A 16,481-nucleotide genomic window follows, 5' to 3' on the forward strand; every position below is an offset into this window, starting at 1 on the left:
TTGTAGCAATGCACTGACATACTTCAAACAGAAAACAGAATGTCTTCTGTAAATCCAGTTTCGGCACTTTTGTTTAGGATACAAATGCCACATGCAAGTTTAAAATCTAAGAAAATAGGTTTTAAATATATTAATAAATTTCACATTATGGCACATATATTGAGAGCTACTGGGCATTTAAAAATAGCTTCATTTGCTGAAATGTTAATACAGTGAACTTTCTGTATTGAGAAGACCAAAAGGAGAAGGAAGTTTCTTCTTGTTCTGGGGTCTTACCACCCCAACTGATGGGAGACAGAGAGTGCTAGCTGACTTCTGTCTGTTTTTGTTGGTTCCCCAACTCAAAAAGGACAGTTTTTTGGAGATCTTCTTGGTTTTGTCAATTTTATCATCTTCTATGGCTAAGCAGATCATGGAGTACGTTTTCTGCATTCCCACAGAGTAGGTTGCACACTTATTATGCTGCATCAAATAAAAAAGGAAAAAAGTCATCCATGAGGAGTTATTATATGCTCAAACTAAGAGGTTAAACTTGTGAATCACTTCTTGAGTTTATAACATTTTACAACAACTGCAGTTTTGAAATTCAGTCTTCTACTTACTATATATGACTCTAAAAATCACTAAAGGAATAATTTAGTATTAATCTCTGCTTAGTAACCACTATTAAGGGATTGCATAGGATTAGAATATGAATGGGGTTCTTAGAATTAGAGTATGACCGGTGGTTTCTAATCTTTTTTGTATCCTCAACTGTTTTGGCAGTTTGGTGGAACCTATGAACACTTCCTAGGAATAATGTTTTTAAGTGCATAAAATAAAATACATGGGATTACAAAGGACAACTGTCATTTTCAAACAGTTTGCTTAAGAACTCTTGCTTTAAAGAGAGCTAAATAAAGGTTTTGAAAAACATTTGAGTTACTATGAAAATTTTAAAAATTACTCCCTGCAAAATTCTCATTCCCTCTTCATACTTGAATTAATGACTGAAATAAGCTTTTTTAAAAGTCATCAACAATTTATAACAAAAGTTTGAAATTTGATATATAGATTTTATATGTAAAATGCCTGCAGTTTTTTAGCTGAAGAGAAGTTAGTAAATTCATTAAAGTGTTGAGAATAGGGAGAGAAGCCAAGTATCATTTCTTACCATAGAAGATGTTAAATCCAAAAGACTGATGACCTTCATCTCAATATCTTCCTCCCCTAAACTTTTCAGTTTTTGCATGATCTCACTCACTGTTAGCCACTTACAATCAGTATCTTGAATAGAAACAATATAATCCCCTTCTTTAACACCTGCCAGCTAGAAAAGTACATACAAATGGCCAATTTTAATTAAAATTAATCTCTATCATAAAGTTTCAAAATCTATGTACAAAAATTCACAACAGCACTTGCAGTAAAGTACTTTTACTTTATTTAGTTGTTTCTCTTTCATAAGTATTCTATGTTCCTAAAGCCACATTTATTAATTTGTTTGGATGTGTGTGTGTACACATACATAAACATTTACACACACACACACTCATTTATGTATGTGTAAAAGCAATTTAGTGTTTCCCCTTGTTCCCAAATCTACACCTGAGAATGCAGTACTTACTGCAGCAGAGCAGTATGGGTCCAGAAAATGAACTTGTACTGGGGAACCTCCTCTCAGAGTGAACCCCAAGTCTCCTTCAATAGTAAAATGAATGTTTCGAGGAGCTGTCCATCTCTTATTTGCTGAAAATATAGATAAAGGGCCCTACGGAATACAAAAACATTTTTATCATTTGCATATTAAAAGAGACATCTTAAAAGTTATGTTTTAAACAACTTTAGTGCCCCAGAGACCTGTGCTTAGACGTGTACTGACTTGGATAAAAGCATAGATGAAATGGTGCACAGAATATGCAAATGACATAAAGCTAAGGAGGAATAATATCAGATAGCAATTGCTACTCTAAAAGTTCTTGACAGGCTAAAATATTGTACCAAATAAGAATTCTAATAGAGCTAAAGTGTCCTTAGAGGCCCTAGTCAGCATTTCTGAATTCTATGATAGTTGCCTTTAAAAAACAGAACTGCCTGCATTAATGTAAATGACTAAACCATAAGCTATGTAGCATACCCTCAATCAAATGAAAGAACCTATTCTAAAATAGTCTTTCAAGGATATCTAGGACATACATAGCCATCACCCTCATCCCACCCCTCATACTCTTCAGCAAAATTAAAAGTAGTCTACCCAGAGAGGTTATCATAATATGACATTGTGGTGGGTCATACCAGCCTCTGGAAGAAGTCTGTCACTACCACCTTGGAAAACTGTGGTGCCACCATCTCAGCTTCCTGCTCCGTTTTAGCTGTAAAAGAAAATTCAAAACATAAGATGACAATTGTCCATGGTCTTCCAGTCTTGTACCCTGCCTGATGAATGAAGGCTAAATGCATCTGGCCATCCCTAGCTACCCACCCCAGGCCATATCTGCCTCTACCCTCCCAGCCTGATCTCCAGCTTTCACCCTTTGAACCAGCTGAGCAGTGAAAATTCACTTCTGCTACCCACTGTCTACCCCTTGCTTTGGAACAGTAATCAAATTAATACATAACATGGCTTCTTAAAATGATGTATCACCCCATCACCCTATGCCTCTACTCACCATCCCTGAGATTTCACCCTTCTCTGACCACCATTAGAAGGTAAAACTCTTTGAGAGAAAGAGACTTCTCTTTTTTTTATCTATATCCCCAGTGTTTGAGAGAGTGCCTAGCACATAGCAGGTATTTAATAAATCCTTATTGACAGACTGACTTCAACTGCATTCTGAGAGAAGTAACTTATGATTATCACCTTTTGAGGCCTAGTAAGTGAAGGACATTTAACTACATCCCTTTAAGTAAGTACTTACTTTTGGTGTACAATTAAAAAGTCTTTGAAAATACTTCAAAAATATTTATTCAGTAAAATGCAAACCACTGAGCAGGATGAAATAAAAAACACTCAAGGAAAAAAGGCTAATGCTATCAAAGTACAAATAAATATAAACCTAATTCAAGATTACTAGACAATCCTTTGACTTATTTCAAGCACTCAAGTTCCTACTGCAGTTAGAAGAGAGCTTGCTAACCACTCTCTAAAAGTCTTAAAGAAATAATGGATCTACCTAGATTATGAATGAAATTATGTAATAATTATGCTTCTCTCTTTGCATTTTACTCCTCACCTTCAAGCTAGAGCATTGTAGAAAAGGGGAAATGCAAGGACATACTCTGTTCAAATCTGTTATTTGACTAAAGCACCCACCAGAACATTTGTCCTAGTAACATTTGGCTTCTCATCAAATTATGTAACATCAAAGATCTTCCTTCGTTTTCAGAGAAAAACTTCCCCTAAGTCATCTCTTCCACTACATATATCACAAATCAATCCTAATATTGTCATAAAAACAGTAGGAAACATCAGAGAAGTACATGTCATATTTCTCGGTCTAACTTTCAAGGCCCTCTAGTGTAGGGGAGTCCACGATTTGGAACTGGAAAGGGTGGATCCAAACCCTGGCTTTGCACACATCTGTGTGCATCCAAGGACCTAGACAAGGGGACCTCCAAGGTCCCTTCCAGGCGTAATTCTATGATCACAGACTCATCTACCTTTTCAGCCTTTTTCACAGTTCCAAGATTATACACCCGTTTCTCCAAAGCAGAATATTCCTGCTGCTCTCCAAACAAACCTCTACTCATTTGTTCTGCCTGGGTTGCCTTTCGCCCCCATTCTTAAATTATAGAAATCCCCATACATATTTGAAAGCGTAACTCAAATCTCACTTCTATGAAGCCTTCCCTGATAACTTTTTCCACCTCTAACTTCTATAGCCCTTTGCTCACACCTTTCTTACAGAACTGACAACAGCATTCTGCACTATGCTTATTTATGTACAAGTATTATCTCCCCTCCTACACTGGAAGCTTGTGGATAACAAGGACTATGTCTTGCTCATTTCTGTATTCCACGGTGCCTTGCACAGAGGAAGTGCTCAATAGATACTGGTTGACTGAATGCAAGCTGATTTTGTCCATGTTATACACATGTAGGGTATCCTGTAGGATGGCTTCACTGTGAACAACAATGTAAGTTACTTACAGATAATATCTGGAGCATCTATTAAATTCAGAAAATCGTCATCTTGTTCATGCTGAGAGTATTTGAGATGAGATCTCTTGTGAGCAACAGACAAGATTTCTTGAAGAATCTCAATGTTCCTCAGCTTTTTGCACAGGCTAGCTGCCCTCACAGATTCTTCATGATCAGCAATGGCTTTACGTAAATGGGATTTTCCTGAAAACATAAATCATTATCAAAATTATCAAAATTTAAAATTCAATAGTATAATTAAATTGCATTTTATGTTTCAACTGATCAGCTTTATTAATGGCTAGAAGGAGCTTCAAAGACTATTTAATTCAATTGCTTTGCTTTACAGAGGAGAAAATTAAGGATACTGCCCAAGGTCATACAATTCAGACTATTCCTGCTGTTCTTTAAAGAGGCCTTAAGTTTTCCTGACTCTGAACCTTTGCTTATGTTATTCCGTCTCCCCTGGATGCCTTTTCCTTCTTCCCATTCTCAAAGTATGGAAATCTTACCCATCCTTATAAGCCTAACTCAAATCCCATCTCCTCTACGAAGCCTTTTCTGATTACTCCTGGCCAACAATTTCTTTTCCAGCTCTGACTGAGTATCCTGTTTATACTTGCTTTACAGTACTTATCATATACCATTTTCTGTTATTTATGTAAAAGTCTTAACTGTGACTTTTTCATTTCTAAGTCTCCCAATTCTAAATTTAGCAGAGCTGGAACTCAATCCCAGGTGTTCTGACCAATGATTTTTCATGCATGGAACAGCAAAAAAGAGCTGTTTTCTAGTAGAATCATCTGGTCTTCCTGAAAACCTATCAAATGCATCTGAAAAAAACCTCACTCTTCCTTATGAGGTAACTAAATTGATAATCAAATCTAACTAAAATAACTATGAATGTAGAAAGTGTTTGTTAATTTTGAAACATCTGATCCAATCTCAGCCTAGATAATTTAAGAATAACTTGCAAAATTCATATTCAAAAATGCAACTTGCAAAACCTGAATAACTACTACAAAGCAGAATGATCGTGACATTTATAATCCACTATCCTTTAGGAACATTCTGGAGCATGGGGAAAGCACATAGATATGCCAAACCCCAGGGAGGTAGTTTTTATGAGCTTTTTGGGAGCAATTACTTTCCCTATTTCCCATACAAACAATAGTATTTACCTAGTTGTTTCCGCTCGTTTTTGTTCTTCAGTGTTGCCAAAGGTGTAAATCCTTCAGGCATGTGATCATACAGCTGAGACAAGCACTTTTCCTGTTGGTCTTCATCATCTCCAGGATTCACTACAATGACATGGATTTTGGCACAAGGAGTTTGATTTATAAACTGAATAAATCAGAATAGAAACTCTGAATATTATTCTTTTTAAATTCTTCATTATATAATTTTACCTTTGCTATGATGGAAGTGGTAGTTTTATAATGCTGCACTAAGGGTCCTACATAATATTCCCCCCAAAGCCTTGTATGCTGGCCTCTACACTGCCTCTGAAGCTTTTTCTCCTCATTTCCTGTCTTCAAATCTTATCTGTTTCTCAATGCCCAGATCAAGTCCCACCTATTCTATGAAGCTTATTACACAAAGTGATCTCTCCCTAAAGTTTCCCTATGTCTAAATTTAAATAAACATTAAGGTGTTTTTTGTCTTTACCACTCATCTAGCTCTCATCACATGCTACCTTGTAGTGTTATTTTGAATTTTAAGAGTATGGACTGTCTCCCCAACTAGATTACAAGTCCATTTGGGGCAGGAACTCTACCTCATACTTCCCTTATTTCCTAAACACCTATCACAATGCTTTGCAGAGTCAGTACTTGATAATTCAACAAATGTTTATCAAGTACTTGCTATATATGCAAAGGGACTAGAGTCCCTTGGTATATATATATAGAGAGAGAGAGACAGAGACAGAGAGAGAGTACTTGGTATATATCTAGGGACTAGAGATAAAAAGACAAAAGCAAAATAGTCCCCTTTCTAAATACAGACTCAGATCCTTCGTTAGACTGTTAGACTCCCTTGGCAGCAAGAACTATCTATTTTGCCTTTCTTCACCTCCTCAATGCTTAGCACACAGTAGATACTGATGCATCTTGATTTGACATTAATAAGAAATAGAGTCTGTAAAATATAGGTGGATGAATGGATAGTCAGATAGTTTATAAATTTCAATAGGTACCTCACTGGGCTAAGCAAAACAAACAAAATGCAGAGCCTTCTTGATACTAATGCTGGCATTTCCATTAACTTCATACATCCCCAATAGCATCCTCTGTCAAACAGAAATAGTACTGACCTACCTTAAGGTCATACTAAGCCATTTTGCAGAAGCATTAAAAAAAAAAAAAGCATTTTTAATTTTAGGAAGTTTTTTTTCTAACTCTTACATTGATGATCAATCAGAATGGTGGCAGCAAAGTAGTGAGCCAGAGCTCTGTAATGGTCAGATTTCACTTTAACCAGGGTAGCCCAAGAGTACGGGATATTCTCTTTAACTGGCTCCTGACTCATAGCTGAGTGAAGTTGCTGGTAAACCTCCCCAACCTAAAACAAGAGAGGTAGGAAAAAGATCACTGGCACAAAACCACTGCCATGTTTCCTCTGCTAAGGAAAAAAGCTCTTTCTTTTACAAACAATAATGATACAAAGCAGGTCATTCTAGAATTGTACAAACATTTTCAAGGTCATTTCCTATTGTTAACCTCAAAATTAAAAGAATAATCACAAGGCAATTGTAATAATAGATTTATTTATGGTTTAACAGCTCAGGTTGGTGTTACTGACCCATGTCACACAATAATAAATTTGTACAGAAAGCAGAGAGGAGGTCCCTGCCTAGGAACAGCATTAAAGGCACTCTTATGAGCAAATTCTGGGGGAGACCCTCATTGGACTTGGGATTTATATCTGCCAGAAATCTACAATGACTCACCAGAGGCATGGGAGCCATGAAATAAAGCCACCTCTAAAAGTATAGCATTACCACTTACCTTGGCAGCTTCCTGGGCCATCTTCACTAAGGTAAAGAACTCATTTCGGATCCCAGGGAGACTAATTTTCTCAAAGATGATTTCTTGAGCTTGTGCTAGCATCATTTTGACCAGAACATTTAACATGGCAGGGCTCATGTCATAACTTGGTGTGTGAGTAAATGTTTCCTTTAGGTAGTTTAAAACTCCTTAAATGTAAAAAAAAAAAAATCACATTCACTGAAAGAAGAAATCTCTCCTACATTAGAAAGAGATTAAACACATACACACATATGCCTAATGCACACATAAAACTGCTCTCTATACTGGCTTCATAAAAAATTTCATCCCCCCTTAATGCTTACAGAGCCACAGAACTGGCATCTGCACTTATCACTGTCATAATCAATCATTGTCTGACAAGATCTGTATGCTCAGTTCCATTAACAGGAGGTTCATAAGGAATGTTTGGGGCAGCAAGGTTTGTGATGTATCTAACTTTGTATCCCCAGCATCTAACACTATGACTTCCAACAGTAGACATTTAACATTTGCCAAATTAATGACGTTCCCAAGTTTGTTAACATTCAATCCATGTGGAACTTTTAAAGGATAAAGAAGCAAGAACAGTAACTGAGTTAGGAAAGACCCTTGGATTCGGAGAGTCATGTGAGGACTTGGCACCCCACAAACTGACCTTGGAAAATGTGACAATAGGCATGGAATAAGAAGGAGCTTTTCTAGGTTCATTCATAAGAAAAGTTACAATATATATTCAGCTACCATATTTTCCCCTTCAAATACTCAGTATCAAAAATAAAACTGACAAATAAATCAGGAGCTGAAATATAACCTCCAACATCATTCCCATCCAACTGGTTCATCTAGTTTCACCTGTATATAAACTGCACCTTCTTCTGTGGAAGTCTTACAGAAGCTGTTAGGAGCTACTAAATACACTTTCTGTTTGCATGAAGGTAGGAGGTTATTAGAAGGTAGCAGAGGTTCTTAATGTGGGACCTGTGAACTTTTTTTTTTAACTGGTATCTATATTTCAGTATATTTGGTTTCCTTTTTAGTCGTATGCATTTTATGCCTTTAAAAACATTATTCTGAGATGGGATCACTAAATTTCACCAGACTGACAGTGTGGAGGGGGTCTATCACACAAAAGGGTTTAAGAATACCTGGTATAAGGGCGGCCAGGTAGCACAGCGAGTAAGAGCACCGGCTCCAGTGTTGAGAAGACCTGGAGATCGAATCCCAGGTTCAGACACTTAGCACCCACCCAGAAACACCTAGCCATGTAACCTTGAGCAAATTACTTAACCCCAATTGCTTAAAAAAAGAAAAGAAAAGAATACTTGGTATAAAAGCTTACTTAATTCTGTATACCCTTTGATCAAGCAATAACACTACGTAGTCTATACCCCAAAGAGATTTAAAAAAAACAAGAAAAGGACCCATATGTACAAAAATATTAATGGCAGTTCTTTTTGATGTGGCAAAGAATTGGAAATTGAGAGGATGCCTATCAACTGTTGAAGAAATTTTGGCATATAAATGAGTTGTTGTTTCAGCTGTGTCCAATTCTTTGTGACCTCACTTGGGTTTTTTGTTTTTTTTTGGCAAAGATACTGGAGTAGTTTGACATTTCCTTCTCCAGCCTTTTTTTTTTAAAAAACAAATGAGGAAACTGAGGTAAACAGGGTTAAGTGACTTGCCAAGGTCATATAACTAGTTTTATGTGTTAGGCTGAATTTGAACTCGGATCTTCCTGACTCCAGTCTCAGTGCTCCATCTACTGTACCATAAATATTATTTTGCTCTAAGATATAATGAAGGTGATATTTTCGGGGGGGAGGGGGGTTTGGAGGGCAATTGGGGTTAAATGACTTGCCCAAGGACACACAGCTAGTTTTTGTGTTAAGTGTCTAAGACCACATTTGAACTCAGGTCCTCCTGACTCCAGTGTCGGTGCTCTATTCACTGCACCACCTGGCCCCCCCAAAAGGTGATACTTTCAAAGAAACTGAGGGAGACTTGTATAAACTAATACAGACCAAAGTGAACAGAACTAGAACAACTGATACAATAGCAACAATGTAAAGACAACTTCAAAAGACTTAAGAATTGTGATCAATGCAATGACCAGCCCCAATTCCAGAAAAATCATAATGAATCTCTCCTAACAGAGAGGTGACAGACTGAGGATTGACACAATTTTTGGCAGAGTGACACAATTTTTAGACATAGCTAATGTGGTCAATTAGTTCTGACTTATGGATATTTGTTACAAAAATTTTGTTTTTCTTTTTCAATGCAGGGGAAAAAGGGTAATAAGGGAGAGAAGATAGATCTTCAGTCATTAAAAAAATTGTAGTAATAAAACAGAAAGTAAAGTAAAATTTTTTTAAACCATAGTATAGAAGACAGAATAGTAGACTTAGAAGTCAAACTCTGCTTCAAACACCGGCCATGTAACCCTGAACAAGTTAATCTGTTTCAACCTTTGGGGACTCCTGAATTAGCCAGTCCATCATGCCCTTGCACTGGGTAACTGCTCTACCCCTTCCCTGCCCCTGCTGCTTAGCTTCCTTTTGTGTGTTGTCTTTCCCTATACAAGTCTAAGTTCTCTGAGGGCAGGGTCTGTCTGTCTTTGTCATTTTTTGAATCCCCAGCATTTTGTGCCTGGCACAAAACAAGCACTCAATAATATTTACTGACTGACAATAATACTTACGGTATTTATCCCATAAAATAATTATGAGAATCAAATGAGATAAGATAAACAGTGTTTTCCAAATCTTAAAGTGGACATTTTTATTTTATTTATGTTTTAAATAAAACAAATTGTTATTTATTTTTATTAGTTATTAGTTTTATTATGTCCAGGCCTATGATTTGACTGGTATAAGCAATTCCCTCTACCAAGGCAGATTGGCAACTGTTCTATAATATTTTTAGTAAATTGCCTGAAGCACTGAGACCTTAAGTGACATTCCCAGGGTTACACAGTATGTTTTGAGGCAGAATTTGAACTCAGGTCTTCCTGCCTCTCAGGCCAACTGTCTATCCACTATGCCATCCTGCCTTTCTAGACATTTTCCATCTATCTATATGTCTGTTTTGATGAGCTCGTAAACACTGGTAAAAGTAAAAAAGATGTCACATTAATTCTTTCTAAGATTCTCCCCCTTATAATATATCCCACAGAATTTTAGATCTGAAAGTACCATGAAAATCTCTTCTAATCTAATCCCTTCGTTTTACAGTTGAGAAACCTGTGGCTCATGGAAAGGAAATTACTTTTCTCAAGGTCACACAAGTTAATAGTAGCTCTGGGACTAGACCTGGCATTTCCTGATGGCTGTAATAAATAGCTTTGCCTGGGTTTCCAGTAGAAAATCTTGTTTTTGGAGTTTTATCAGTCATTTCACCAAACAGATGCCAATAATATTAATCTAGAGAACTCCATATTGTTGGATGTCAATCCAGAACCCACTCCTGCAGGCTCAATTCCCATTGAAACAGGCAACAGATATTTATTATTCATTGTAGTCATTAGTGAGTGCCACAGGTGAACAGGAAAATAAGAATAGAAATACCAGTGAACAAAAGACTGATTGAAAGTCAAGAAGCCCAACTCCAGTACAGCTCTGTCACACATATGTCACCTTACTCTTCTAGCCATAAGCATCCCCATCCCTAAGAGGAGGGGCTTTGACTCGGTGCTATCCAAGGCCCCTTCAAGCTCTAACTTTCTGTAGTTAAGCAAAGAATCATTCTACACCTGAATCCATAATGCTTTTGACTCAAGTACTGCTGTGAGAAAAGTCAAGAAACAACTTGTTTACATCTTTAAAAATTATTTTTAAAAAATACTTTCTATTTTGGTTTCTATTCTATCGTTCAAAATAGTATTCCTTGACCCATATATATATAAAAATATTTATAGCAGCACTTTTTGTGGTACCGAAAAACTGGAAACAAAGTAGGGAAATTCCCCCCCTAATTGGGGAATGGCTGTACAAATTCTGACAAATGAACACCATGGGATATTATTATGCTATAAGAAATAACAAAAGTGTCAGATTAAGAGAACCTGGGAGGACCTGTATGAAATACTGCAGAGAAAAGTGAGAAGAACAAGGAGAACAATTTATATAATGACTAGAACTTTGTAAAAGAACATAACTGTGAATGAATTAAGGAGCATAATTAATCTAATGGTCAATCACAACTGCAGAAGACTGATGATGAGTCATACTCTCTCTTCACAGAGATGTGATGGACTAGAAGGTACAGAAAGAGACATACATTTTCAGACATAACAAATGTATGGATTTGTTTGTAGATTTCATGAGACTTCTTATTTATTAGAGAAGGAGGGCAGAAATAGTGATATGAAGAGAAGAAAAGAGATTCAATGGATTATTGGGGAAAAAAAATAAATAGGAGAGCCAAAGGAAGTTTGTAAAAAGAAACCAACAAGCAGGTCAGTGTTAGAACTACCATATTAAATCTGAAATAACAACAAAAATGCAAAAGTTAGTAAAGATTCATGCTTCACATGCAGGCCTCCTTCTGATCTTCATATAAGGAAATATTAATATTTCTTTTTTATGAAGTTCAGAATAATAAAAAGAGAGAAACATTTAAATAAATGTGTTCCTTCTACAAAGGAATAATTAACATGCAGTGTACCCAAGTTCTCAGATTTAGGAAAAATTAATGATTAAGCTCCAGAATCCTGTACACAAAATAAGATGATGACAACAGGTTTTAGACCACTAAACAATTCTCTTTTTGTCTTTCACAGAAAGTTGGCAAAAAACCTATAGAGCCCTTTCATGTATGAAGGCTAGCTACTAGCGTCCAAGTGACTGGACTGGAAAGCTGGCAAAATTGAGGTTTTAAAAATAGTGTAAAAAGCAAAATAATAGCAATCCTTTCTGAAGAAGGAAAGGGTATGCATCAAAGGTAATAAGACACAATTTCTCTTTCTGAACCACACACACACACACACACACACACACACAAACACGCGAGTGCATCCTTGTGCACCCTTACAAGTAAGCAGTGTTTTCTCATACTCCTCTCACCTGCAGCTCTCTGAAAGGCATCCACAGCATGTTCAAGCCCTGTTTGTGTCTGACGGTTACTTCGGGTTCCAATTTGTGTATAGACAGCACCAATATTAAATAGGATACTGGCTTTTTCCAGCAACAAATTCTGCTGACTAACTGGAACACCAGTTAACGAATCATACCTATTTAAGAAAATTTTAAGGATAAAGAAAAATTCACTTTTGCCCCTGTTGAAAACATAATATCCTTTACATCAAACTCATAGATCCCACAAGCTATTTGTTTACAAACAAGGATAACAGACTTGTTTATACTTAAGACCCTACCCAAAACTATTCTGTTTCAAAAATAATATGACTCTCTTAACTGAAATATAATTATTAATTTTCTTTATAGTTTTTCCTTAAATAGATAATATTCAGTTTCTTTTAAAAATCCCATTTTGAATGAAAAAAGAACAGGGAACACCTAATTTGAGACTAAATAATATTGCCAACTTATTTAGTCTATGATAGAAGAGTTAAGACTCTTCATAGAGGTACATTATAAAAACTCATCTCCTTTCCCAAAAGGAAACTTAAAATCAACAGCCCCAGTATTTGGATTACTACAGGTCCTGAGATAGTAAAGTGAAATTCTTATTCTGATCCTTAAAGAAAAGTTCATCTTAATTCACATTCAATTGGCCAATCACCCCAAGCATACCTGGAGAAAATTTACAATTTCACTGGAATACTTTAAACAACCTTGCTCTTTTAAGAACGTATGCCAAGGGGCGGCTAGGTGGCACAGTGAATACAGCACTGGCCCTGGAGTCAGGAAGACCTGAGTTCAAATCCGGCCTCAGACACTTGACACACTCACTAGCCATGTGACTTTGGGCAAGTCACTTAACCCCAACTGCCCTCCAAAAAAAAGCAAAAAAATAAAATAAAATAAAAAATAAAAAAGAACATGTGCCAAATAGACAAAGTTGACAAAAACGGGAACAGAAATAGTGGAAGGGACTGAAGAAAGGACAGACACACTAATACATTGTGAATGTTACTATAAATCAGTCTAACCATTCCAGAAAATGATTTGGAATTATACTCAAAAAGAGACTAAAAGTTCCATGCCCAGAGACCCCATTGCTAGATATATATTCACCAAAATTTTTACAAGCAGCACTTTTTGTAGTCACCAAATAACTGGAAGCAGAGACAATGTCCATTAGCTGGGGCCTAGTTAAACAAACTGTGGTGTATAATGTTATAGAATTTCTCTGTCCTCTAAGAAATGATGAGTATGAGAGTTCAAAGCATGGAAACACATTATACACAAATACAAAAATAGAAATGGAAATAATTTAAAAAAAAAAAAGAAGAAACTGAATAGTTTGCAATTATAGTAAAAAAAAAAAAAACTTGATCCTGGATAAGAGATGAGAAAACGTACCTTCTATACCTCATTGCAAGGGTGGAGGGGTATGGGTGTAGAATGCTGAATATATTATGAAACACAATTGACATGCTGATTGTTTTTGCTGACCTTTTCATCTTTCATTTAAAAATTTTATGACAAGGGATGGCTCACAGGAGATATGTTAAAAAAAATTTTTAAGGTGACATTAAAAACAAAAGATGTGAATAAAAATAAAATTTGTAAAAAGAATGCATGCTAATACTTGTAGAAAAATTGGCTATACAAATTCATTGTTTGGTCAAATCTAATTTTTTATTCATTAGCAACTAATGTTCTAGGAATTGGGAAAAGAGAATTCTTTGAGAATTAGGAAATTCTAGGAACTGGGAAAAAAGAATTCTTCCTTCCAGTGACACAATTTTCCTAAATGTAATAGGAAGATTAAGACTATTCTAGTTTCATTTTACAAGTAGCTTATAATTGTGCAAATAAACAATGACTGTGAAATGCCTTAAGCTCTCTGGGTTCTGCTGCATAGACATTCAATAGTCTATATCTCTTTAGCTATCTTAAGTTCGATAATTAGAAAAACATTTGCTATAAAAAAATGATAGAAGCAACATATCAAAATCAAATAGTTGAGATAAATAAGAATATGAAAATATTCATGTAATTCAGAAAAAAAACCTACCATGTAAATAAAATTCCCATGTGCCTAGTGGGTGGAAAAAATCTGTTTTCCACAAAGCCAAGCTGAATGAAGTATGTCATTAGCAATTCAATACCAGCTTCATCTCGGCTAGGTGTGCGGCAAGCCTAAAGATATTTAGAAAAGAAATACTAAATAAAGGTAAACAACCTGTTACTAGCATCAGCTAACTGATCTAACATATAAAATCAATTCAAAGAACACTGTTCCTACAACTCCCCAAACCCACCTCTAAGTATGCCTCTCATAATTATTAGTGAGATATTTACCTTAACAAAAGTTGGTGGTTCCTACAATTTGTTTTTCACTGTGGTGTTGTGGAATGAAAACAACACACTTACAGGTAAACAGAATACATTAGGGATATCAATGTTACAGTGAATTCTTGGATGAGGAAACTCCAATTGCAGGTCTGCACCTTATTTGCAACTTATAATCAGTTATCTAGAATACTAGGGTTAAATGACATGCCTAGCTTCATGCAGCCAGTATGTATCAGAAAGAACCTAACACTTCCATTCTCTAATAAATAAGATAATACATGTTCAATGCTTTGCCAATCTTAGAGCACTATATTAATGCTATTGATTATGATTATTATTATTATTGTTCTATCCACTATGGCATGCTGTTTTGCAGAGGTGATATTAAACATAAATATGAAGATGATATGCAAACCTAGTGACCATGTTGAATCCCTTGTGGAAACTTACTTGTCTTAGATCCATAAGATCTGCAATTTCATCTTCATATAAAGAACTATCTTCACTATAATGTTCCAAGATAAAATCCTTTAAAGAAAATGACAAAAAGAAAACTTCAAAACATTTGTACAAAAATATTTATAGCAATTCTTTTTGTGGTGGCAAAGACCTAGAAATTGAGGAGATGCCCATCAAGTGGGAAATGGCTGAACAGGTTGTGGTATATGATTGTGATGGAATACTATTGCGAAATGATGAAAGGAATGATTTTAGAAAAACCTAGGAAGACTTGTATGAGCTGATGCAAAGCAAAGTGAGCAGAATCAGGACAATGTTGTACACAATAAAAGCAATATTGTAATGATGATCAATTGTGAAAGACTTAACTACTCTAATCAATCCAGTGATCCAAGGCAATTCCAAAGGACTCATGATGAAATATGCTATCCATATCCAGAAAAAGAACTGATGAACTCTAAGTGCAGAATGAAGCATACTTTTTAAACTTATTTTTTTCTTTCTTTTTTACAACATTGTTAATATGAAAATATGTTTTGCATGACTTCACATGTATAATTGATATCATATTATTTGCCTTCCCAATGAATGTGGGAGCAGCTAGAGGGAAGAAGAGAATTTAGAATTCAAAATGTTTAAAAATTAATGTTAAAATAAAGTATAACCAGAAAAAGCTTCAGGAGATTCTATTTCCTCTTTAATAAAATACAAAATTTTATGCTAGGCATTTAGAATCTTGCGAAATTATCTGCAGGCTATCTTTTCAGACTGATTATTCACTGCTCCCTTTTACACACAGTATTCCAAATGAGTTGGCCTATTTGCTGTTCCCATACACAATATTCTGTCACTCATCTCTATCCATTTGTAAAGGCTATCCTGCATTCCTGGAATATACTTCCTCCTTACCTCTGCCTCTTGGAGCCCTTCAAGGCAGAGCTGGGATACTATCTCCTCCAAGAAGCCTTTTCTGATCTCTCCAACTGTTAAATGTTCAGACTACCACTACCTTCCAAATTGGTTTTGTATTTATTTTGTTCACTTCCTCTTTTGGATACATGCTGTCTCCTCCCCAGCAGAATGTCAGCACCTTTTCATCTCTTTATCCCACAAGGTCTGGTATGCAACAGTTATTTAATAAATGCTTATTGAATTGGACTGAAGCTCCTATTTGTTAAAATACAATCAATTTCATTTTTGTGATGTTATCTGGTATTCCTCATATCCAATGACTTTCTTCTCAAAGAAATTATTCATGAAACATTGACCTGAGGCTTCTGTAGAGTCTACAAGCCTGTGGCCTGTTTGTTTCTTACTCATGAAACACTTTTCGCTGTCCTCCTCTATAGCCATATATACACTGAAGTTACCGAGTATAAAAGTTTGTAATGATATAATTTGGAGGTTTTTGGTACAATTTCTTTACCAACATTCCCCCAAAACAGATGC

General features: G+C 35.8%; 1 protein-coding gene across 1 annotated transcript in view; it reads right to left on the bottom strand.

Annotated features, from left to right (window-relative positions):
• Positions 1 to 126: 126 nt before the first annotated feature.
• The window catches only part of RHPN2 (rhophilin Rho GTPase binding protein 2), a 69,477-nt gene continuing 53,122 nt past the window's right edge, over positions 127 to 16,481 (bottom strand). The window contains exons 5-15 of the mRNA XM_069082629.1: positions 15,024 to 15,101; positions 14,293 to 14,417; positions 12,213 to 12,379; positions 7,129 to 7,316; positions 6,526 to 6,682; positions 5,302 to 5,421; positions 4,130 to 4,324; positions 2,275 to 2,351; positions 1,607 to 1,750; positions 1,154 to 1,309; positions 127 to 462 (exon numbers count right to left, since the gene is read on the bottom strand). Of these exons, the coding sequence (XP_068938730.1) occupies positions 205 to 462; positions 1,154 to 1,309; positions 1,607 to 1,750; positions 2,275 to 2,351; positions 4,130 to 4,324; positions 5,302 to 5,421; positions 6,526 to 6,682; positions 7,129 to 7,316; positions 12,213 to 12,379; positions 14,293 to 14,417; positions 15,024 to 15,101 (1,665 nt within the window). The 3' untranslated portion in view covers positions 127 to 204. The remainder of the gene's footprint in view (positions 463 to 1,153; positions 1,310 to 1,606; positions 1,751 to 2,274; positions 2,352 to 4,129; positions 4,325 to 5,301; positions 5,422 to 6,525; positions 6,683 to 7,128; positions 7,317 to 12,212; positions 12,380 to 14,292; positions 14,418 to 15,023; positions 15,102 to 16,481) is intronic.

This window comes from Petaurus breviceps, unplaced genomic scaffold (assembly GCF_028583685.1).
Source record: "Petaurus breviceps papuanus isolate PSGF00001 unplaced genomic scaffold, PetGlider_PUasm1.0 171, whole genome shotgun sequence".
Classification (NCBI taxonomy): domain Eukaryota; kingdom Metazoa; phylum Chordata; class Mammalia; order Diprotodontia; family Petauridae; genus Petaurus; species Petaurus breviceps.